We start from the raw sequence: 25,709 nt of genomic DNA, 5'->3' as shown, positions 1-25,709 counted from the left end.
TTCATATAATTAGTAAGTATAATGCATTCATTGCATACGTAATATATAATTATTTTCACTAGATATTAATATATACACCAAAGAAATATAACACCTTAATTAATATCAAATATAAATTTTATTTTTTCCAATCTTTGACACTTCTCGTTGTTGGCACTTCCTATGATTTCCCCCCTGTATAAACTGAAAGCGAACTCAACCTGAAAGCCAGCATCTTTTTGGGTTTCGTGAGGGCCGACGGTTTAGTTTTTCTCGCTTTTGTTCTTCCTCTAGTTCGATGTCGGATCCAATTCGTGAACCAGAGAAATATGATTGGAAGAAGGCCAAGACTGGGGAGAATTAGGAGATGTTCATCCTCTCAGGTATTTATTCGATGCATTTTTGCACAATCTCGACGTAGAAACTGAGAATTTTGCTGAAAATGAAAGGGGAGAGGAGCAGAAGATTTATGGTGTCTATTAAATTGAAGTGCCCACTTTCTATGTCAACAATTGTCTGAGCGATGATATTGGTGATAGTTTTCATCTTGTGTCGTGACCGTCAGTAAAACGCTTTTGTACTTAACTATCAGACGTGTTCCATCAACCAATATTGCATTTCTCATGTATTTGAATCCTATAATGCATGCCAAGAACATATATTTGAAGGTATTTAGGTTGACCTTTAAATTTGTTGTTGACCCTGGATTTACTTGGTAAGTTGTATGCAATTTGAAACTCTGAACAAAAATTTTTTTAAAAAAAATGTCATAATATGTTACATGTTTTTTCTTGGTTTTCACAAAGAATCCATCTCCGGATTCATACGATCATTTATGAGTAGAGTAGGTCTCATGTGAGACCGTCTCACGGATCTTAATCTGTGAGACGGGTCAACCCTACCCATATTCACTATAAAAAGTAGTACTCTTAGCATAAAAAGCAATACAATTTCATGGATTACCCAAATAAAGATCCGTCTCACAAAATTTGACCCGTGAGACCGTCTCACACAAGTTTTTGCCTTATGAGTATATGCAACATAATATATATGGGCGCGTGTGTATATATTTCTCTGATTTGAATTGAATTTTTTGAAAAAAAAAGTATATATGGTGGCATAATAAATCATTAGATTGCGAATAATAAATGAATAGGAAACAACTCGTCTCCTTCTCGAAATATAAATATATTTTTAACAATTATTTTCTCCATTGATTTGTCATTATATTGAAACAAAGCAAAAGAAGAAATATATGGGGCTTTTGAAAGGATTCGAGGAGTCTTTTATGATTGACGATAACTTTCTCTTTAATTTCACTGAGGAAGGTGACAGCTCTACCTTCACAAATGGCGTTTCAGAACCCTCGAGCGCGAAAACGAAGGCGTTGGGACCTGGAACTCAGAACGATGCGTTTCCTGTAAGTTTCTGCCCTGTCTGTCTCACCTATATCGGGTTTTGTCGTTGTAAATTGAAAATAAATAAAACTGCAAACTTTTTTCATTCGGAAGCTGTGGTTGAGGCATGAAACCAGAGAAATTACTCCGCTTCCGATCACATCCCTGCAGTTTCCCGGCGGTGGTTGTTTACTGAGGCGGAGAACCGCTTTGACTCGGTTGCACGAAAATTAGGAGTCACAGTTGACGGCGCACGTTGCTGTATTGTTTTGTTTAAATAGGTTGACGAATCTGGCCTTGGGAAACCTAGAGGGGGAGTGAAGTATTTGGATTTATAATTTTATTTATGCGGGGTATTATTGGGAATAGTAAGTAGTTGTACACGTCATCAAAATTATATAGGATGATTGGTGCCTTGTGCGTCACCACACATAAATTAGCTGTTCCTTGTCAGCGTTTGAGATATATTCAAAACTGATTAATAACTATATATTTTTTCATTTTAAAATCCTCTAGTTAAATCAGAATACTACAGAAAATTTCCTTAAACAAATAGATGTCAATTGAAAAACAAAAATAATAGTAATCACAACAATGAGTAAAAAAAAAATTATAGGAATTTTGTTTTGTTAAGTGCTGCTCGAATTGGATATTTTTTTAAATTTTGGGATATGATTCTTTTCCTCAGAAGATATCAATTTGTTGGTGGTTTCAATTTTGTGTCATCAAATTAAGTAGCAGCATGCATGCACAAATCATTATTAGCTGAACTTCTCTTTTATTAACTTAGGCGTATGAGTTTTCCAGGATCCTATGGAGGATTTGGAATGGTTGATGGACAAAGACGCCTTTCCGACGGTGGAGAGTTGCTTCGAAATGTTATCGGACGACTCGGAGCTCATGCTGAACCAACTAGGCCTTATATCCGTGCTCGACTCCATCGAAACCAATGGTGACGGCTATAACAATCTCAGCGTGCCCATTGACCATCCAAAGGGCACCCGGAGCAACAAAAGGCGAAGAAGAACAGAGGGCTATGACGATCTGCCAAGCCACAGTAGCCTGTTGTCGAACAACTCAAGCGCCCGAATCGTGCAGGAGCCGGTGCCTTTGGTAAGGAGGTGCCAGCATTGCCTAGTCGACAAGACGCCACAGTGGCGGGCTGGTCCTAAGGGGGCAAAGACATTGTGCAATGCCTGTGGGGTACGGTACAAGTCCGGTCGATTGCACCCCGAGTATCGACCTGCTTGTAGCCCTACGTTTTCAAGTCATTTGCATTCGAATTCTCATAAGAAGGTGATGCAGATGAGGATGAAGAAGCATGGTGATTGATGGAGGGTTTTGGGGGTAGTTTTAGTTACTTTTTTTTAGTATAGTTAGATTAGGGTCTTAGGATTTGTTTCTTTTGAATGAAAGTACATGGATTAGGGTTAATTTATGTCTCATTGGACTAGATGGTTAGTTCTCATGTTGATTTGAATTTAGAGTTTCTCTTAATCAATTTTGTCATACCGTCTAATTTTTAAGTTTAAGTACCAGGATTTGATCTAATTTAATTTTTTTTCCCATAATTGCTAATTAAAAATTGCATTACAATGATAGAAATAGTAGTTTAAACTGGTACGTACCTATAAATTTTCCGAATAATAAGATCTTGTTATCATCTTTTGATCATAGCGTGAAACTCTCCTCTACTTTTTGAATGGCTATTTCAAATTACACGCTGTGTAAGTTAAATGACAAAAACCTGTTTGAAACGGTCTCGTAGGTCGTATTTATAGCTTATTTAAGTCATCCATGAAAAAATATTATTTTTTACTGTGAATATCGGTAGGGTTGACATGCCTCTCAGATAAAGATTTGTGAGACCATATCACTAAAGACCTACTCAAAAAATTTTGGACCAACAAATTCATCAAAATTCTTATATAATTAAAGTAGCTAGAACTTAAAATTTTAAAATTGGTTTTTACAAAAATTTAAAATTAATATATAATTTATTAGGGGCCTCCGCTCAGGTCCGGCCTGTCAATCGGTATACGTTCAAGATCCAATATATTAATATCAAATGCTGAGAGAACCAAATATTTAAATAAATTATTCGATAAGATTGATTTGGAAACGAATTATTCTTTATCACACACATAAAATGGTAACATGAGAAAAAGTTGCCTTTTGACTTATTAGATATATTTTATTATTGTTTAGATTTAGTTTAGATTCTTAGTTTTAATTTTCCAAATAAATTAATATTAGAAATTGATAATACAGAGAGCCGAATACAAAATGGTGTCGTATTTCAATTTAAATTCAATGTTGATAGTGTATAAGTTTAATATTTATGTCAGCCCTCTGAATTGATAAAATAGGTAAACGTTTCACAGATGATCATAGAATAATATGTCATATGAAATTTGTCCAGTATTGTTTACATACTAACATATGATGTGTGTTAATCCGAGATCTAACTTAATGTGCACCGAATAACAGCGACTACTGGTCCATCGTTATAAATAGGAAAAAAATGAGGGAGATTAATCTTAGCATAGAAATTTTAGATGTACTCAATATTTGTTGAAATAACCCAAAACAGTAATAATATCGGCTCACAATTTATCAATAATAGATGCAAGACGCAGCTCGACAACAAGTCATTGAGCCTTTGCCTTCCATTTCTATGTACCTAGCTTGAGAGTCGAAGATGCCACATCTTCGAAGCCATTGTCGATTAGTATGGACAGTGCTGTACATTAACTCACTCTTCACTGCCAGATAAGCTGAGCAAATGTGCGATCACATCTTCAAGTCGAGAGAATTGTTTCAAAATCAACTCACGAGCTTCAATTGGTTCGTCTCCGTCCCGTTTACATTGAGAAATACCGTCAACCATAACCTTTAAACCAGTCTGCAGCAATTCTACTCCTCTGCAAATTCCATCAGGAAATTTTCTTTTCTTATTGGGTTGTCTCTCTTTATCAAGTTCCATCATGTCACACGAAATAACCGCTGAATCAAGTTTTTGCAGGTTTTTTTGGACAATCTGTTTCAGCATTCGACCTTCTTCGACAAACATAGCTAAATGATCAGGACTTGGATGTATCATCCGACATGCCATTTCCTTCTCCAGGAATTCTTTTAATTTGGACATGAATCTTTCCTCGTCTGCTTCATTTCCAGACTCCACATCAAATGACAATGCAGCATCTTGTGGCAGGAATCTCCATAATTGATTGCAAGAAGTACGAGCAGCAAAATACCCAAATGCCGTGATTGCAAGATGAACAAACGCCCAGTGACGTTCCCTCAATATCATGTGGAAAAGCTCCCAAGTGGCTAAATTTCTGGCACAGTCTTCACTATCTGAAAATTCCATATGGCCAAGACCGGCCATGAAACAAGCTAGATTTGGTTTGCATAGAAAAAGTTGTCTATCTGATAGTGCTGGCTTTGAGATAAAGAGATTCTGAAGCTCTGAAATGACTCCGTCCATTTCATCGAACGAGTATAGATGCTTCATGCTAGAAATAATCCCTAGCAATTCACCAATGAGCCGGACATAATTTTCCCTACTTGTATCATCTGTGGAAGTTCTGTACTTGCGAATAATAGTGACAAGGAACTTCAAAGTCTTCATTTCAGTATCAGATAGGCTGACCTGTCTAAAGATGCATAAATGGGCTTTAATAACATCAAACTTTATTCAATCCTTTGTCAAGTAAATCTTTTATAATTTAAGAAAATAAATAATCGTAGTAATCTATATACTTACAGAGACTGCAATGCAGCACAAAGAGCAAAAACAGGACCGCCATAAACTCCAAAATCACACTGTCCTGGAGAATGGCCTTCAAAGCTCTCCAAGAGGTCAAAATACTGAGTTACAATTCTTTGTTTGGCTGAACTTCTATTCTTTTCTGAAAGGGAATTTAACGGGAACCCTTCCATGAGTAGTGCTGTGTGCACACTAGATGAATACTGAGTTCGGTTGCTCTCAAATATTGAACTGTAAACTCGATCAACCATCAGTTGAGGCCCATCAGTTGCAAGAACACAGATTAATCTTGCAGTTTTTCGAAGAGCACTCTCAGAAAATAGTACTGATTCTCGAGACGTCATCCATATTAGTGAGCAAAGCTTGTCAAAAATGTCATTCATCATATCAGGCCCGGAATGACGTAAGACAAAACACCAAAGTTCAGCAACAATTTCCCAACATAAAAAGTGAGGGTGGAAAAGATTTTCGATCAGGAATGATTCTATTTCACTCCATGTCGCACTAGAATCGATTGCCATGATCAGGAAAGTCTTCAGGTCATGAACAACAGCACAAAACATAGGCCGGTAAGCCAGTTCGTGCTTTTCACTAGAACCACAAACAACAGGAATTCGCATAACAAGAATTAAAGAATAAACATCTTCAACTACAAGTATGTCCAAAAGCCATCCTAGCTTTCTGGAGAGACCAAGCCGGACATCTTCTTCTAGATCAGCTTTCACGAGATTGAGAAATAAGAACACCCGACCAAGAGAAAGCATTTTATCCTTGTTCATAGCATCACAACTCACTGAAAATATTTCATCTACTGAAATGTGACCGTTATCACTGCTTACAACATCAGCCACCGAACTCACATTACTGCTACAACTAAATAGCCAGTCCAAGATTTCAAACTTGTCTTCTTGTTTCAGTTGAGTTGAATTTAGTAGAGAGTTGATCAAGTGAAATGATGTTGGCTCCACAATTTCTGATAATATTTCACTTGCAGATTTTAAATTTTCTACCTGGCTGAGTGAGATTCTGATGGTTAATATCAAGACAACACAAAGTGCGATCTCTTTGTAAGCAAGAAAGGCTTGCAATGGGTAGTGTGAGCTAATTCTTACAGCATTGATCAAGTAAAACTTGGCCAGACGGAAGATCCTTTTGGCTTCAGCTTCGGAGTCTTTTTCCTTCTCCAAAAATGACAAAGTCTGAGCAGCACATCTAAACGACTCCCTAGCAAGTGAAATTAAGGTCCTGATAACGCTTGTTACATCCACCTTGACAGCTAAAGCACCCTTGCCAAACTGAAGGAGTGTAACTACCCCTTTCCACGACATATTTAACAGGCTCACAAGACTGCCACCATCATTAGCTGCAACAACGCCAAGTTCACATAGTTTTTCAACCGTGCAACTTGTTATTTGGATTATATGATCTCCATTTTCAGCCTCTTTGTGATCTCTTACATTATTATCCTCTGTTTTTGCAAGGCGTGTATCCCAGTTTACACCATCACAATATACCCTGCATAATCGAGTCACCCCATCAATGGCCACCAATGCTGCCTTCAGTAATTCCGTCCCTAAAGTGTGAATTCTCTGAATAGAAATCATGGGAGTGAAATATCTAATGAGCGTTAAGTTTCAGAAAAGTCTTCAACTAACCTACTAGCCTATTTCAGACCCAACGAAAAACGGAAAAGGATAGTAGTATATGCATTAACGGGAAGTAAGTTGTCTAGAAGAACCAACAACTTAAGGAAAATGTCGAATAAACATGAACAAAGTACATAAATTAAAAAAGAAAAAAGAGAGAATGAGTGAAAAAAATAATGTTCGTGAAGCTCCATTGATGTTAGCTAAGTCCCAAATACGAGCATTGGAAATCTAGTGACTGAACACTGCAAGTGGTACCTTAATTTCAGATGCCAAATCCATTATTAGAAATAACTGTTCTGAAATGAAATTATCAATGCTGACTGTCAAGTCCTTACTAATGGAAACAGGATATCTAGCCAACGCTGAATAACTGGCAGCAGAGTAGCTGAGCAAATCCAAAAGCAACTGAAGAAGAGTTGACAGACGTCATAAAAACACAAACACGTGATTGGAAATTTGACACTTGTGCAGAAAATTCTAGAGTTTACCTGAAAAAAGAAACTAGAGTGGTCTTCTTCTGGAGAATCCTCAGTCGACATTAGTGTCATTTTAAGATGCTTTCTGCACCAAGCGTTGGCCTAAGAATGGTAAAATCCCATATCTTTAATGAGTTCAGATCAAAAGAATTAAGTTGCATGCAATGAAAAATATCTGCCAGTCCAAATATTAGCAATGGGAGACAAAAAACTTACTTTTATCCCTAGGACAAGAAATTGTACTAGGCATCCGGATATATCCAGCTCTAAGCATTTAGCAGCCACGTGTAAAACCGTTTTGTTCAATGTGCACTGAGATACATCCAAACAAGTGAAGTCTTCCCAAAATAGCTAAACAGTTAAGGTAAAAAGTGAGAGTAAAGGATGTTTTCGGGCATCCACAACATTTTGAAAATCCAAGGTACTAAACAAAACTATATGTGTTAACACCCATCATGACATCAAAACAATTTATGCATTCAACAAAATGGTGCAGAATAAAATAATTTTGTCAGTGTTTAGGATACTATTAAATACTCAACAACAGAATTCACTGCCGTATTCTCACTTAAATCTACTTCCTCCAACTCCTTAAGCAGTTGAATTCGATTCTCAACAACCTGAAAAATGGAAATTCCACATGAGAATCCAATCAAAAACATCAGAAACAGAAGAAAAAACTTAAATTAAAACAAGTGCCCATTCAAAAGTAGTTCCCTCTAAAAAGATAGTAATAAAAACAGAGTGTTACCATACTTTCCAAAAAGGTAGTAATAAAACAGAGTGTCGGGTGTCTGTTACATAATAGGCTCAAAAAACAAGTGCCCATTCAAAAGTAGTTCCCTCTTTATCTCTCTGAAGGTTGGCTAGTTACAATCGTACAGGTGGAACTTGTAGATGAAAATGAATTCTTGATTCATTAGTCAGTATGACTCAGTTTGCTTAATTCTCAGTGTTCCATCTTCTTTCTTTTGCTGCTGGCTTCAAAGCACTGGATTGAATCTCCACGAAATTGCATTTTGAAGACGGATTCAGTAAATTACTCTTTAACAATGCCTCACCTCATTTTCCACATTCGTGATGACGGCAGAGTAGAACAGCAAGAACAAGGTAGCAATTTAGGTTCAAAATGTACACCTTTATCCTATTACACCTAAATTGACCGGATAACCTAAATCTGACAGATAAATCCTTATATTATGAAGCTAAACCTCCAAAGCACACAAAAAATAACTCAAATCCTTGAAATACAGCAGAAGGAAAAAATCAAAATATGAAAACATGCAATGCAATTCAATCATAAAAAAGCTTGCCTCGGAAGATTTAATGGTTTCGAGTAGCTTCAGCAGATGTCCACCTGAGCTTGAGTTCTTCATTTTTTGCCAAAATTTGCTAAATTTTCTGTGTATAAAGCGATGTTTTAGGTAAAATTGTCTATTTGTAATGGTAAATCTATTTTCCCGCCAAGCGAATTTTGATCGCGTTTTGTTCTCAAGTAACCAAAAACTACTATATGAATATAATTTTTAAAACTACTATTTATGATTTTAATATAAAATATTATATCATTAAATAGTTTTACAAAAAAGAAAAACATTATAATTCATACATAAATTGAATTATAAGAAATTAATGTTGAAATGAAATTAAAAAACTCTGCCTCACACCTTGTTTTATGATATGAGGAGGCATAGACGATGCTCAATATGGACTATGAGTATCTTGGTGATGTAAAAGTTAATGTTCCTAAGAAATGAGTCAAGAATTAAACAAACTTCCTACTCTTTGAATGAAATCAAGACTTTTTCCGTGAAGAGTCTCCAATCTTGGATCTTTTACGGATGAAACCTCAAGAATCACAATAAAGTTGAACATTGGAAGATAAGAAATTAGAGAATTTGTTGAAATTTTACGTTTGATTATTTAAAAAAATTCTAATCATCCGTCTTATTCAAGTACATCAACCATTTTCAAGTTTCTTCTGAGAGTAAGGAAAATGATGTGACGGAATAAAATAAAAATGTATTATTTTTGGAAGCATAAGATTTCTATTACTGCGAGAAATGTTGTTAAGCCCAACCTCAGCCCAAAAAGGAGGCCCAATCCCTTATCTCACAATAAGAGGAAGAGCCCAGACTCGGGAAAGGGGATAAATTGAGAGGGGGTTGTTACTGCATACGACATTAACTTTAAAATTTTACAGCCGAGCAATATTTCAGAAACTGATACGATAATTTTTCATGATTGATCGAAAGCTCTCGTTTTATCTTTCAAAATAAACTTAATTCCTTTTCAGTATACAGAAGTAATATCTTCCTGGTATAATTTCTTTTGCAACCGATTATTCTTGTCTGAGATCTAGAATACTTTAACCTGATCGAACCGACTAATCAAGGGCTTTGATTGAATCTTAATATGTATAAAATTACTGAAAAGATAGGAAAATCCCATTAAGATATATGGCCACAATCCATGTGGGCTGGCTGGTTGATAAGTAAATGAAAACTGCTATGGACCCCAAACATATCACATGTAAAGCTTTGTGTTTTACTGATATGCCCACGTGACGAGTATTCCAATGTTTGCTATAATTTTTCATCTTCTCTCATAGATTTGATATTTAAAAAAAAAAAATTACTGGAAATAAAACATATATTTATGTTGTATTTAAAGTACAAATTTCAGAAGGGATCATTTAATTGTCTGCTGTGCACTACTTTGTCGCATACTTGCGAGATGTAAGGTGAAACACGATTTAAATTAATATTATTTACGTCCCGTTTGTTATTTTCAAAGATGGACTTAAAATTTGCCATGAATGCACCAAACATATATAAATGTTGTGGGGCATTCTGTTTATTAAAGGTACACCGCAAATAGTACAGAATAGATGTACCTAAATTTTACTTTATTGACTTCTGTGCTACTCCCTACACTAATTTGTCTACTTGATAAATGTAACAATTTAATTGTCTTTACTTAAATTAAACTGGTGACAATTATATATGCGTCTTAGGTGAGTTGCGATGAGAAAATTGTAGTAGCTTTGCAGCCTATATTACTAATAATTTTCATAAACATAAGAAAATCGATGTGTAGGAAAAATAAGTGATAAATGTGAGAAGTTGTGTATGAAATTAAAATTTTAATTTTAATTAACTTAATTGTCTGTACTGATCTATCGCTCTGTGGTAGTTGTGTGATGTTCTCTAACAGCAATAATTAAAGTTAATAACATAATTGTGCTAACATGCTGTACTAATCACACCTTTTCACCAGGGTAAAGCAAAACTCTAGTATTGTTTTAGATATTGTCTGATTTCTCACTCACACAAATGGCCCTATATTTTTAGACAGACAAAATATTATTAGACTCACTCACATGTTAATTTTATGAGACATATCTCGTTTATAATCCGACTCATGAAAAAATATTCTTTTTCTATGTCGTTATTTGGGTCAAAATAACATTATTTTGTATCTACTATGTATATCTATATAATTCAAGACCTGTTAACTTAACTTCTGGTTAGAATATCTAGATGAAATTGGCATTTGAGCTTTGATTCTTTGAGGATATTTTACTAACTTAATTTGTTAAAGTTCCTCATTATTAATCCCAAATCTTTCATTCATCTCCATCTTTGGATTGAGTGGCTAGCATCAATACTACAAATTGTGTGACATTGTTTTTAACCAAGTGATTTTTGTGAACGACAATGCCTGGTATAATATTAGCATACAAAACAGCAAGATTGCTTTCATAGACAAAGACAAATTGAAAGAAAGACATCTGTTACAAAAGTTCTTGGTTTTCATAAATTAGTAATTTTAACATTCACGCTATAGAGCTTGTATGACTCAAAGAAACTAAAAGAAGCGAGAAAAAATGACACACTATATATCATATCGTAACTATAAAAGACCAAATGCCAACACAATTATGTAAACTGAACAACAAGACTAATTGCAGACATCTATATATAGAGAGAGAGAAGAGGCAAGGCAAATCGTTCTCGTTAGGAAATGGATGAACCTGAGAAATCTTGAAGAATACTCGAACAACGCTTCGGCGCTTACTACCAGAATACTGGGTTTTTCTTCTTCCGACTAAAGCAGGCCGAGGTTGCACAGTAATGGTTGTGTTGGACATGTGTAAAAAATGAACACTTCCAAATGATGGAGTAAACAATTGCAGAAAAACGGATGAATGGTTGTTTTTTGAAGCCGTAAAAATGGACTGTGACAGTAAAAAGAGTGGGAAAAGAAGTGGTGAAAACGAAGAATAGACGACTCCCTTTCAATATTTATGTGGCAAGTGTAAGACTGTGCGTTAGCACTGGTGGCCGCGGCGGCAGTTCAGGACACCTGCACCAGAAGTAATCGGTCCAATCATGGAGGAAGATTTAGCACCCAAGCTTGAAGCTCTAGCGTAGCTAGCTGAAGCTCCAGCCCCAGATGGAGTAAAATAGGCGCCATTTAACATGAGGTCGCCTTCTGATCTCCAGTTCCAACCCTTCCATTGGCTTTCTGCTGTTTCAACCCTCTTAGTCACCTGATAAAAATCGGAACGTTAACCTTGTTTTAAATAGAGGTATTTATCCTTTGGGGACATTGAAAAAGTCGGAAGTTTTGCAACCTCTTTGGCAAAAGGATTAACTGGCGCAAGATATCTGTTGCCCTGGCTGTTGATTGTTGGGTTAGCACTTCCACCGATAGCATACATCTCCCAATGAGTATAGTCATTGTTCACGACGTGGAAATATCCGTGTCTGCACCTGTGATTACAAAATACAGGTGTAATCAGATTGTGTTTTGAAAAAAAAAATCCAGATTAGTACAAATGGATAAGTAAACATATGTCGGAATCTTAAATTCGACTATGAATTACCTAGGCATTCTTTGGATGAGGCCTTCTCCAAAATGATTATAGGCAATAGTCACTTGCATTTGTTTGTCTCTAACATAAGAATCACTATGACCCAACAGCATAACCTGTATTTAAAGAATCTTAACTTAAACTGCAGCAATGTTTGTAGTAACAAAAAAGCATTTGATAGTTACAGGCAAACCTCGTTGTGATGGGTGAAATAGTTGTTGGAAATGGTAATAGCAGTAGACCCCATGACAGCATCCACAAGGCCATCAGCACAGTTAGAGAGCGAGTTGTGATCGACCCAGATATGACTCGAACCAAATATTGAAATGGCATCTCCATCAGCCATAGTCCTCCAACCATAATGAGAAGGTGAGCTTCTCACCATGGCATTTCCCGTTGGTTTGCAGTCATGGATATGAAGGCCATGGATTATGACATTGGTCACGAATTGGATTGTGAGGCACGCCCCGTTAGCGATGTGGACGTTGACGCCACGGCCATCAATGGTCTTGAAGCTGTTCATGATGAGTTCTTGCTTCAATGTTATGACCATGTCACGTTTGAACACAATCCAGAGAGGCTGATTTTGGATAACAGCGTGGCGTAGGGTGCCAGGCCTGGGGTTAACTGGATCGTCATCTCCAGAATCGGTGACAATGTAGAATCTGCCATCACGGCCGCCAATGGCATTGCGCCCAAAACCAATCCCACAGTCGGCTAGTCTCTTGCGGTTTTTTTGCCAGTTGGGATCGCAACGCCAGCAGTCATCAATAGGATTACCAGTTCCACATGAGAAAAATCCAAGCTTTCGCCTCTCTGTGCTGTTTCTAATGGCCCTATCAATTCCAAGATTTATCAACACAAAATTACAGTCATCACCCTAGTTATTTCATCAAGATTACAGGTCCTAAGTTAGATCCCACAAATTATGGGGCGGGTCGCAACTTTACGTTAAGTCTTTATTGATAATTCGGATTTAATTTCTCAAACATATAGAACACCCCAGCCTCATCATCTCCTGATTTGCTTCTAACTCATGCATTTTTGGACATAGTTGATTATGTGACGCTTCATAATATACAACTGGTGCATTATTTAAGGTTGAATTATGTAAATCACGTATAGATATTATGTACATATATTATGATCCAAATGTAGTCAATCCACTTATAGTCACAACCAAGTGTTCTTACGCTTCTTGTCACTTTTTTGGCATGCACATGACTGTCACACAGTTACGTACACATGACTAGAATCAATTTACTTCTTTACAGAATGTGACAGCAGAAGTAAAGTGATAAGAGTGCGGTAAAAATTTGAAAGCAAAGTGTTAACAGCCATGGACAATTTAGCCCATCTAAAGTCACCCAAACAAAGGTATATATATTACTTATATAATTGTTGATATGTTTATGACTAAATAAATAAAGCAATTAAAGTAGATGCAAACAGGAATCTAACCATACAATGGTTGCATGTGGAGGACATAAAAAATAAAAACCCATTTAAAATAAGACAACCACCGAATCAAGAACGTGAACGAACGACCAAAAATGAGCATGTGAGAAACGGATTTAGGAAAGAGACCCCAATTGACCCATTTGTTACTGTAACAGATGAAATTGTCAAAAATCCAAAAAAACAAAAACAAATTATTTGTTATTAACATAGACCACACGTCAGTTGCGTAGGTCTGCTCGAAATAAAACACGGTGTCGGTGGCATTCAATTAAGAGGACCACAAGTGAAATGACAGTTAATAAAGAAAAATTTTAATCCTCAAAATACGAAGCCGTCCCTCTTCTAATTTCTTGGCACGACGCAACGACAGTACTGAGTGCTCAAAGGACAATAATGAGGCTAGAAATTTGCCGTTAAAATTCTCTAAATAAAAAATAGTTGCATGCTTTTGATAGGAAGTATTTACGTGTCCATGAGAAAAATCGAGCTGCACCACCTTGAGCTAGGAAAAGCCAATTTTCAAGTTTTACAAAACACGGAATTTTAAGGTAAAATGTCATAAAAGATCACCTACATTTCAACCATCCTTGCAACCTCTTCTGGGTCATCCACCTCATGTTCATTCAGCGCATCCTCATCAATTTTTACCAGTCTGAACAACAAACAAAAACCAGTCAATATTTATTACATTCACATGTAAGTTTATTTTTTTTCTAAATTCTGCTGTTGTGTATACATGCATTACATTCACATGACTTTCAAATTTCAAGAATTTAAATCCTATTCAGCAATCCCAGATTTTGACCAAGAATTTACTATTAAAGCCAGACCAAAGTAACCTCATCTCGTTTACAGAGAACCCATTTGAGGTAAAATTTAACCAAAATTACCAAGAGTAACAATAAATGAAGGAAGATGCCGTAGTAATTATTTCACATGGGTTGTTCAGTTGCCACCGACACACAACACCGTCATTCACATTACCATTCTTCATCTAATTCTCTCTCTCTCTCTCTCACACACACACGCACACACATATATATATATATATATAATATATTTATGTGAGACGAATCACAACTGTAGAATGTGATTTCAAAAGTAAATACATACTGAATCCAACATCGTTAGAAAATAACCAACTAATAATAACTGCTTTTTTGGGTGGTGTAAATTGGAATGTGTGACTGAAAATACCAATTTAACCTTGGAAAAAGCTTCACCATGCAATAAGTGATCACGGTTAAGAAAAAATCGAGGGTAATTTCGGGACGATAAAAAAAAGGGCGTGGTGGGTGGTTCCGTTTCTGTTCAAGCAGAGGAATCCGAGGAGAATAGGGTAAAACAGAATAAATTAAACGGTTGAGATGTGATACGAATAAGGGATGAATCTAAACGGTTGAGATTCATTCGTTACTGAACACGAACAAAGAAATTGGGTAGACAATGAGGAGATCCGACGGAGGAGGTTTGATGTGTACGAAAGAGGGAAAGTAGACGGCTGAGATTCGATTTAAATGCAATGTGAGATTAGGTGACACCGAGTTGACTCGGTAATAAAGAGTTTCCTCTCACCTTTCCTCCACTGTAGAGTTTGAAGAGCTCGGCAGCTGCTCTTTCTTCACAGCGCTGCAGAACATGAAAATCAAATTAACAATAATGTAATTTTTGAACGGAAAATGCATGTAATTCTCAAAAAAATCAAATGGGAGAAGAAAATGCAGAAGTACAGAACCCACATTCTGACAAATAAAACAAACAAGCCGAAATAATCTGAGAATGGGAGACATTCAACTGAAAACCAAGGTGTTTTTCAAAATGCAGAGGAAATCACAAAAACCGCCGATCTTTTTCGATAAAATCCAGCAAAAACCAAATGCGCGATCTTTCAAGACGACACCGAACATGAAAAAACACGCAGCATTTCGAAAACTTTAAGAATCTGAAGAAGAAAAACCTGAGATGAAGAGTTCCATCTTTCTGAACGGTGGCCACAACTCCAACTAGAACCACGAGCAGCAGCAGACCTAACAGAGAAATCCATTTCTTCGAATTCCTCATTGCCATAGACGACACCGGCTTTCTTTCCTCCTCCCCCACGAATCTGCGAAAATGGAGCGAACAATTCGGAAGAGAAATGGAGACAAGCAAAGCAGAGCATGAAGCACTACTCCCAATGTAACGGCTTTGCTCGTTTTATAGACTGTGAACATGTGACATGTAATTTATGTTACATCCAAAATATATTTTTCTTAATAATATTATATTATATAAATCTCTTATATATTATATAAAAGTTGATATATATGTTATTCCGATTAATATTTGACTATATTATAAATGAAAATACTTAAAATAATCCAAATGTCACTATTCACAACATTTGGTTTCATGTACATCTTTATAGTTAATACAAAATTAACTCATAATTGTAATATTACCTTAATTGATAATGTGAATCTAACCAATTACAATAAAATTGAAAAAAATGGGACAGCATTTTAGAAAGTAACATGTGTAACGCCGTACGGTACCATCCAAGAGGAAAGGAACATGATTCAAGCAAGTAGTAGAATCAACGGACTTGGATTACCAATCGAATGGAATTTTTTGTTATTAAAATATTAGTGCAATTGAGCGGATAATACTACCCACTTTTTTTTTGGGATTTTGGATTATATTTTGGACTCGGATATATAATTTAGAGGGACATTTCGACATGTGGTGAAAACATCTGTTAAGGTGGAAAAAAAATGTTTAATGTCAGAAATTGTTTGGACGGTTTGGTTTGTAGATTAAATGTACGTTAAACAATTAATGATCTCAATTGTTGGATCATGTAATATGTACGAGTCGCGTTAGAAAGTCATGTTTGGATTGCCAACATAAAAAGAAAATTATATTCAACATTAAAAAAATTAATAATTATTTAATTTATAAACATCAAGATTCACTTTTCATCATTTCCCAAACAGTGATATTTAAACCCAAAGATAAATTTATCTTTTTGGGCCATTTGGGTAGGGAAGAGTTGTCCGGGTGTTTCGGCGCGGTTCATTGAAGAGAGAAACCCAGGCTGGACTTGTGCATGCTTGATTAGTAAAAACGGGAATGGGATTAGCTTAAATTGTTGCATCAATTAAGAACTTTCTAGAGTCTTGTTTAAGATATATATAGTCATGTTTTCCTACTATTTGGATTTTATTTGTTTAATAGCAGATATTCATATCCTGATATTACATCCCTTGATCGATTATTATTGCTATATATGAGATCAACAAGAAAAAGATGTGCGATGAAGCACAGATGTGTATCATGTACCCGGATTTACATATGATAATGTTTATCTATTACAAAAAACAAATCATTTGCGGATATTATCAGGAGGGTCTTGAAGTCTAAAAGATTTTTAGACATGATATGTAAAATAATTTTAGTATATGTACCATTATCATGAAACGTAGGAGTTGGAGGCTTTGTATGTTACATGCGCGTACATGATTTACTTATGCTTAGTTTCGAATCCAAAATTATGAGAAATTTCATTATTGGAATTCATTTTCCCAGCAGCATTATTTAGGACGATGAATACACATGTAACGAGCCCAATATAGAGTTATTCCATGCGTTTTTTCCCAATTAATTAAAATATTCAGATAATTTTTTTAAAAAAAAAGACCCAAAAATTTCATTACGCGATAAATTTGCGACGCAAACCGGAAATACAGTTTCATTATTTATTTACCGAACTCTCTTTTTGGAATATTATTATTTACCCAGCATTTTTAGCCTAGCAAGTGTTGCACATTTGGGGGCATTATTATGTTCTCCGAGTGGCTCCCATCATAACCACATCACGCTTGTCAAACACAAAAGAACAGTGTTCCCAACATTTTTAATCAATATATATATATATATATATATATATATATATATATATATATATATATATATATATATATATATATATATTGAAAACTTTTATTTGAGTGGTTAGATACCTTAATTTATGTTTTAATTCGTAGATTTTACATTTTTATGTTGTTCTTATTAGAAACACACCTCAAACGAATAGTATCGTATGATTAACAAGAGAGAATCATTGTTGTCAGAAAACACGATAATCTAAATTGTGTTCTAGAAAGAAAAAAGTTTACATACTCGTTCCCCGGGGGTTTTTTTTTTTTTTTCACAAAAAAACATGTATCCCTCTATTCATTTATCGACTAACGTCGCGTTAAAAAAAGTGTCCACTTGACACGAATTTTGAAAATGTATATTCACGAAACGCTTAAAAAATTTACATGTCATATACAAACCAGAGAAAAAATTTTGGAGAAAAATTGTTAGTTGTTTTGTGATCATTCTTTATTATTATTATTGTTTTTAATGAAAATTGAATTTTATAAGATGGCAAAAAGTTCATGACACAAATACGATGTGCATGCTCATGAGATAATAACGTCAAACGCTGAAATTTTAACATACAAAATGATCAAAAATAAAACAGACACTAAGGTATATGCGTCAGGTATACAACAGAAGGTGTGAATATGTTGGAAGATCCCTACAAGGGTTATAGTTGATCTTACAATGTAAATTAATTATTAAAATATAATATATATATATATATATATATATATATATATATATATATATATATATATAAATTTATCAAGCCTTTAATTATTAATTTATCTTGAACAACAAGCAATGGGACATGTTGATATGGGAAGTTAGAGGGGTATGGTTTGCAAGATTGCTTTTATTTTATTAATTAACTTTTCACTCAATTTAATTAGCTTCTTTTTTTTTACATAATTAAAAGTGAAAGGTAGATTTTGTAGGGCATATTTATCACTCGAAATTTTGGCGGGTCTATGTTAACCCGCCCATTAACCTTTTTTATTTCCGTTTTTCTTAAAAAGAAGAAGAAAAAAAATAAAAGAAAAAAAGAAGTGAAGTCGAGTCGATGGGGTGGGTAAACCTTTCTGTAAATTTGACAGTGCGCTGTTTGAGCCTTTGTACTTAAATTTAAAAAAAAGTATAATTAATTTCCAAGTTTAAGTTTTAATGGGCACATAATTTAAAAAATTATTATATACATTAATTATACACATACGCTTATTAATCGCAAATCTTGAAGGCAAAAATTTGTGTGAGACGGTTTCACGAGTCATATTTGTGAGACGGATCTCTTATTTGGGTCATCCATGAAAAAGTATTACTTTTTATGCTAAGAGTATTACTTTTTATTGTGAATATGGGTAGGATTGATCCGTCTCACATATTAAGATTTGTGAGACGGTCTCACATGAGACTCACTCATTCTTGAATTACCACGACCCTCGAGTAGAAATGGTAATACTCCGGCCCATGCTTTAGGGAAGAACCAGACCAAGGCTCACAGATCTTTATTCGTGAGACAGATCAGCTATATCCATATTTAAAATAAAAACTAATATTTTGACATAAAAAATATTATTTTTTTCATGAGTGACTTAAACAGAATATTTTTATCACAAAATTGGTAGATTTTGTGATAAATAATTACCATGCATTGAGCCGTTAATAAAATGACAATATTAATAATTCAAGTCTCTGAATGAAGTAGACGTCACGTAACGGCCACTTAACGGAACCAAAAACAGCTCGGTCGAAGGAGTGAAACACACACAATGAACAAGGGGAGAAAACAAAATAACAAATGTCGACCAAGACAATAATCAATGGGAAGAAAGAAGAAATAGAAATTGGTATTTAAAGAACCATAGCAATTTATTTTAGGCAAAAATTTGTGTGAGACGGTCTCACGATTCGTAATTTGTGAGACGTATATGTTATTTGGATTATCCATGAAAAAAATTCTACTTTTTATTGTGAATACCGGTATGGTTGACCCGTCTCACGGATAAAGATTCGTGAGACCGTCTCACAAAAAATCTGCTTTTTATTTTATCTCAAAACCTCATTTTATTACTTGTCATATTAAAAAAATTTCAAAATGCATTAATTTTTTTCCCAAAATACCCTCTTTTAATTAAATAGATATATATTTAATAAAATATTCACATACATTTTACGTCTCTTCATTTAATTTAGTTATATATAACATAATAGTGATTTTAATACACTCATAGTAATATTACATTACTATTTGAAAAAATAATTTATAAAGAAACTTAATTTCATGGTCGATTTTTTTTTATAATTATTGGAATTTATCTTTGGTTTTTTTCTATAATCAATTCCTGGTTATAATACGTATGTTGTTGATTTGAATCGAGTATGTCATGCATGTGAGCGAAAACGGCACATTTAAATTGGTGTAATAATTAAATAATAAAAATAAATATATATTTAATTGATTTATGCATTAAAAAATTTGGAATAAATTAATATGTAAAAATTACAACTAATTTTTTTTTATTTTCACTTTATTTTTATGAATAAATTTGATACATATTTTATGGAGTAACACATGACAAAATGAAGTGTAAATATCATCTCCCATAAAAATAACACATTTGAACCATTTTTGATATATTGTTATTATAAATATTATAGAATGGGTTTTTTCATGATAAAATATAAATTGTTAAACTTTATTCGATATGGAATTTTGCGATAGGTTTTTAGTACTTAAATTTGCCTTTAATTTATATATATTCACTCGTGACTTGTAATAGGTTTTTATTCAAAAAAAATATCAAATCATCGTGCAACCCAACAGCTGTCGGTGCAACATCTAGCCCCAATAATAAATTGGTTCAAATTTGTCATTTTCCTCGCCAAATTTGTGGCAATATCAAACTTAAAAATGGTATTGCTACCTTACGCTTAAATAGATAGGCCTACGAAGAAAATCTGGAAAATGTTATTTATAAGGTATAGATTTATGTATAAGTTGAATCAAGAAATAGAATTAAACCTATCGATAAATTACATAAACCTCTTTCAGTAGAGAGAATGCGTGAGCTCGATTCCATGTTAAAACAAAAGCCCTCGCTCCATTGTAAAATTAACCTTGTAATGTACTCTTAACTGGCTAATAGATAATTTATTATGAGTGTGTCTCATGTGAGACCATCTCACTGATCATAATCTGTGAGACGGTCAACCCTACCCATATTCACAATAAAAAATAATACTCTTAGCATAAAAAGTAATATTTTTTCATGGGTGACCCAAATAAGGGATCCGTCTCACAAATATGATCCGTGAGACCGTCTCACACAAGTTTTTGTCATTTATTATAAATAATTAAAATGAACCAAGAGTAACACCACAATTTATTAAATTTAAATGTCATTCAACAACCCATCTGTGACATCACTTTCTTAGTTAGAATTAGTTAGCTTTTCTAACTAACAACTAGACGTATACGAATAGCTCGTTCATGAAAGAAACATTTGACATAAATTATCTACTTTGTTGAAATTGAGATGAAAATATATGTATGTATGTATGTATGTATGTATGTATGTATTGGTTCCGTTAAGTGGCCGTTACTGCAAATCTGCCTCACATGCGTGAAATTTTTTTTCCTTGTCATTTTGCTAACGGCGTACCATTCATCAATTCATAATGTTATTGTTTTGTTTTATCGATGCATAAATTACGTAAATTCCAGGTATCAAACAAATTTGCAATTGTTTGTTTTTTTTTCCATTTACTTACATAATAAGGGATGAAATAAAAATCAGGTACCAGTAGTAAACCTTTATTGAATTAGAATGTAAAAGATATTAAAAATGTTTGCTCGTAAAGAATTAATTCGCAACCGTTACTCTTTGTACAAATGTATAGATTGGATAGATTTTCAAACTTAATGTAATAACATACAAATCATACTAGAAAAATTATGTATGACAGATTCGACTGAGAAAATAATTACGATTTATGTTGTTTATGCTTGCTTGGTTCAACTTAGGCTGTGAAAGACATGATGTTTGTTTAATGAAAAAGTTAAATTGATGTACAAAATTATTCATGAATTTTGAGATTTTTAAATGTAGAAAGGTACTTTCATACCCCATACTTATTAAATTTTACCAACTCCAATTCATGGCCATATATTTTCCATATCTATCATCACTATCAATATCTTTTGTGTGAAACTGAAATTTATTTTGTTTTTCTCTTATTTCCTTCGAGGGAATTTGAGCCGGTCAATGTTATTCACCACTTGCTGCTCGACAATATGAAAATATATTTAATTTTTTAAAAATACAATTTACATATACATAATATAAATCGTATTTTCATGTGTATTACGAAATTTCAATTTTTTAAATCATCATTTCCTCTTTTAATTAAATATCAATTATCTTCGAAACGGACATTTGGTAAATCTACAATCTACAAGGTCTCTTCTCCAGGGCCGGAGACTGGAGACACATGATTGTTTACTCGGATGATCCAATTTTTTTTTAAGAAAATATAAATGTAAATTTTGTATAATTTTAGAATAATATGATATTAGCCCGGGTAGATCAATTTAAAATATTAAAAGACTTTAGAGTTTAAAATTTCAGCTCGGATAGAGCCATATTTCTGGCTCCGCGATTGTATCTCACTTAATGTAACATGTAAATGACACTTACAAAACTGGAGATCAAGAATCAATGGACAAAGGTTATATGTAAAATCACTTGATTTTTTTTTTAAAAAAAGTTTGTCTAAAATCCAAATTATGAAAGCTTAATTGAGTCATAATTCGATGTGATATTAAATGGAACCCATTTGATGGTGATGGCTCAACTTAGCAATTTGTTGTTTTTTTAAAAATGTCATTTTGACTTCACTGCAGTGTCCCCTGCCATAAAAAATGAACCACATGTAATTGAATTCCAACCATAATTCCACGTCTGTTTTACGAAAAATTGCATTTTTTAAATCTGGAATTTTGTTTCTTTGCTATTCGATCATTTAAAATAAAAAAAAAAACATTTTTAAGGCACTATGTACGTGTGGTCTATTCAATTTCCATGAACAAAATTAATGTGTAATGTGATGCCTTGTACAAGATTGGCCCACTTATTTGTCACGTAAATAAATAATTCAAGGCAAATTTTATATATTGACATAATACTTGTGTACATATATTAAGATCACTCGAGAGGAGGCAATCACAAAAATATAAAATAAATGCTCAACATTGGTGAATTTATTTTATGAATTAATTTTAAAATATTTGTTTGTTGAAAATTGTTTATTATTTTCAGGTGGAAAAATTATATTGTTAGGTTAGGTTCCTATCTATATATCTAACCTTCCAATTAGAGGCCGAAAACTGCGCACAGAAAAAGTCCACACGCCGCTCAATAACCTCAACATTATAATTTTGACCTTTGTCTTTTCTTTTTCTACGTTCGCTCGAGTTGTTTCAATATATTTTCCAATTGATTCTTTCCTATATTCATATTCAAATTACACGTATTTATTATACATGCCATTCATTTACATGTAAAAATATTGTAATCTAATTAATAATTTTTTAAATAAAAAAATAAAACCCATTTTTTTTGCGTTGGTTTTTCATTTTCTTGATTCGGTTATCAGGTGCTTTAATGATGAATAATTCATCGCTCGCGGAGTGATTGACGCACAACTACTTTTTACATATTCCAATTTGCCAGCCTAACCATTTTTTCGGGTTAGTGGTTGGTGGTTTGGTTTTATAAAAGCAAATAAAAAACTTGTGAGACGATCTCACGTGTCGTATTTTGTGCGACGCATCTCTTATTTGGGTTATCCATCAAATTAAAAAACATTATTTTATATGTTAAGATTATTACTTTTTATTGTGAATATCGGTAGGATTGACCTTTCTCATAGATAAAGATTCGTTAGACCGTCTCACAAGAGATCTATTCTAAAAGAAAATGTTATATATAAAAAATGAATTTAAGGGATGCGATTTCACATAAACTTGATACAGGGATGATCCAATCAAGTTTTTTTTTTCAAAAAAAAAAAAACAAATAAAGGGAATAAATTATTTTACATCAAGATTAAAATTTAATATATCCCCGATCATTGAAAGGAAACATGACAAGTGATTAGGAATATTTAGCACATGGTGATAATGCCAAGTGAATATAATTTAAGGTATGATTAGGGTACGTCTAAGATATATTATCCATTGCCTGCCCATTTTTTAAAAGTATCCATGTGTCTATTTAAATTATAATATTTATGTTTTTAGATTAGATTTGATCATGTGACTGTTCCTCCTTTATTCGGAAAATAATTATATAAGAATTTCTCATATGATACTGTTACCGTTTGATACGTTGGAGGTTTTTATTTTATACATTTGGGTTAGTGGTAAGTTTTTGATACAAAAAAGAAAACCGTTAGTGCAATTCTATTTTCGACAGGGAATAGAAATGCATACCTTTGAACTATTTAATTTGTAGGTTGTTGTCACATCTCGAGTGTCTTCTTCACTCTTTAATATTTCACAACTGTAACATTATTCCTAATTTTGTACGTTCGAACTAATTTACGAAGACTTTTTTTTTTTTTTTTGGGGGGGGGGGGGGGGGGGGGGAAGTGTTTGGTTTAACAAACGAGGCATTAAATCTAGAAAGCTAAAAGGCAACCACCGGTAATACAGTTGAGACCAAAACATCATTTCATTGTGATTTCAGTACTATCTTTCCCCCCCACTGGCTTCTCTTCCAATAGAATTTTTTTATAAAAAAAAAAATTCCGAGAAATCAACATCTAAAATGTAAATATAAGGCCCATACGATTGTTGTATCATATTGTCCCTATAAAGAGATCGTGCAATGGGCCTATTTTTCGATTTAAGCCCAAAGTGATCTGTTACTTTGGGCCTTAAATTTGGGGAGATATAGTTAGAAAGCCCAGCCATGCTAAACTGGACCCAAGAAGGCAGATATTTTATCCGTAAAAAATTAAATACTGTGGATTCAAGTTGGTATAAATTCGCAAAAGCACATCTACATTTATAAAATTGATATTCCCTATATTTTTTAGGCTTCGGATATGTGTTCGAGTCACAAATTTTGTTTCCAAAATATGGAAGTAGTAAATGTTCATAATAGGCAGGATTAGGTTCGATTAATGAAAAATCAAGCGCTTCGAAATTAACTTGGAAATTTGATTTGTTTTTTTTAAGTGCTCTTGATTACATCAAGTAGCCTGCATATTGCAAATTCTTGGTCCCAAAAATGAATATTACGGACGGTATATTAATTTCCATTGCTAGCCAACATGTTTTTTTGTAGTGATTTATAAATATTGGTAAATATACGAATGTTTACAAGTAATATTACAGAAACTTAAAACGTAACTCATTTGCACGTATACTCCCGAGTTCATGCATATTCTGTTTAAATTCAACAAATTATGTCCCTTCGTTACTTATAGAATTGTCAAGTTGCGTTGAGTTTTCTAGATGGTGAGATTTCAACTCTTTTTGGAGCCGACCAAACAGGTTCAGAATATGATTTATTTTTTTTATAAAATTGTATTTTGACACTGACATGCCAAATATTTTATGATTTTTTATATAAAACCAAAACACTCCGTGAGACAAACTACTGTTATATTTTAGTTTTAGTGAGTCTCACGTACCGTCTCGCGGATCTTGAACTGTGAGACGGGTCAACCCTACCCATATCCACAATAAAAATTAATATTCTTAGCATAAAAAATAATATTTTTTTATGGATGATCCAAATAAGAAATCCGTCTCACAAATACGACCCGTGTGACCGTCTCACGCAAGTTTTTGCCTTTTAGTTTTCATAGTTATAATAATCTTATATATAAAAAAATGTATGCCACGTGTCCTTATAATTGATAAATAACATAAAATAATTAACACAAATTTGTTTTCGATTTTAAAAATAAAATTTTATTTAGAAAGTCATATAAAATATCGAGTTATTTGAGATTTTAAATAAGTAAATAATTATGAAATTAAATATTATCTCCTATAATATTAGAAATTTAAAAATGTAATAAACTCAATAAAGAAAAAGAAACTGGCAATAATAATAATAATTCGTGTAATTTTTTCGCCCAAACAAATAAAAGAAAAAAAAAATATCATCAATG

General features: G+C 33.6%; 3 protein-coding genes across 4 annotated transcripts; 1 reads left to right on the top strand and 2 right to left on the bottom strand.

Moving 5' to 3' along the window:
• The first annotated feature begins 1,125 nt into the window (after positions 1 to 1,125).
• LOC140829994 (GATA transcription factor 1-like) lies at positions 1,126 to 2,903 on the top strand. The gene is made up of 2 exons (XM_073193274.1): positions 1,126 to 1,399; positions 2,184 to 2,903. The coding sequence occupies exons 1-2, from the start codon at positions 1,235 to 1,237 to the stop codon at positions 2,706 to 2,708; spliced, it is 690 nt and encodes a 229-aa protein (XP_073049375.1). The 5' UTR covers positions 1,126 to 1,234; the 3' UTR covers positions 2,709 to 2,903.
• A 998-nt stretch (positions 2,904 to 3,901) lies between these two features.
• Positions 3,902 to 8,728, bottom strand: LOC140829465 (uncharacterized). Of its 2 annotated transcripts, none has more exons than XM_073192726.1 (7): positions 8,587 to 8,728; positions 7,801 to 7,893; positions 7,490 to 7,624; positions 7,286 to 7,375; positions 7,053 to 7,202; positions 5,146 to 6,737; positions 3,902 to 5,035 (listed from the first exon to the last, which is right to left on the bottom strand). In XM_073192726.1, the coding sequence occupies exons 1-7, from the start codon at positions 8,647 to 8,649 to the stop codon at positions 4,132 to 4,134; spliced, it is 3,027 nt and encodes a 1,008-aa protein (XP_073048827.1). In that variant the 5' UTR covers positions 8,650 to 8,728; the 3' UTR covers positions 3,902 to 4,131. The 2 variants fall into 2 exon arrangements, with proteins under 2 accessions (XP_073048827.1, XP_073048828.1); XM_073192727.1 differs by having other exon boundaries at positions 7,490 to 7,585; positions 7,842 to 7,893; positions 8,587 to 8,632.
• Positions 8,729 to 11,069: 2,341 nt separating this feature from the next.
• On the bottom strand, positions 11,070 to 15,800 carry LOC140829464 (probable pectate lyase 8). The gene is made up of 7 exons (XM_073192725.1): positions 15,571 to 15,800; positions 15,189 to 15,242; positions 14,188 to 14,265; positions 12,346 to 12,988; positions 12,165 to 12,268; positions 11,913 to 12,051; positions 11,070 to 11,828 (listed from the first exon to the last, which is right to left on the bottom strand). The coding sequence occupies exons 1-7, from the start codon at positions 15,678 to 15,680 to the stop codon at positions 11,607 to 11,609; spliced, it is 1,350 nt and encodes a 449-aa protein (XP_073048826.1). The 5' UTR covers positions 15,681 to 15,800; the 3' UTR covers positions 11,070 to 11,606.
• Positions 15,801 to 25,709: the final 9,909 nt, after the last annotated feature.

This window comes from Primulina eburnea, chromosome 4 (genome assembly GCF_022965805.1).
Source record: "Primulina eburnea isolate SZY01 chromosome 4, ASM2296580v1, whole genome shotgun sequence".
Lineage (NCBI taxonomy): Eukaryota > Viridiplantae > Streptophyta > Magnoliopsida > Lamiales > Gesneriaceae > Primulina > Primulina eburnea.
The sequence above is the reverse complement of the archived record's forward strand: the minus strand, read 5'-3'. Positions and strand labels throughout refer to the sequence as shown.

Coding starts and splice junctions, on each gene's coding strand:
- LOC140829464 (XM_073192725.1), bottom strand. CDS start 15,680: ATGGCAATGAGGAATTCGAAGAAATGGATTTCTCTGTTAGGTCTGCTG. Junction 14,266..15,188: donor AACTCTACAGTGGAGGAAAG/GTGAGAGGAAAC, acceptor TTTGTTGTTCAG/ACTGGTAAAAATTGATGAGG. Junction 12,989..14,187: donor GTTGCAAGGATGGTTGAAAT/GTAGGTGATCTT, acceptor TGGAATTGATAG/GGCCATTAGAAACAGCACAG.
- LOC140829465 (XM_073192726.1), bottom strand. CDS start 8,649: ATGAAGAACTCAAGCTCAGGTGGACATCTGCTGAAGCTACTCGAAACC. Junction 7,203..7,285: donor ACTCTAGTTTCTTTTTTCAG/GTAAACTCTAGA, acceptor ACTCTTCTTCAG/TTGCTTTTGGATTTGCTCAG. Junction 5,036..5,145: donor TGTGCTGCATTGCAGTCTCT/GTAAGTATATAG, acceptor ATGCATCTTTAG/ACAGGTCAGCCTATCTGATA.
- LOC140829994 (XM_073193274.1), top strand. CDS start 1,235: ATGGGGCTTTTGAAAGGATTCGAGGAGTCTTTTATGATTGACGATAAC. Junction 1,400..2,183: donor CTCAGAACGATGCGTTTCCT/GTAAGTTTCTGC, acceptor TGAGTTTTCCAG/GATCCTATGGAGGATTTGGA.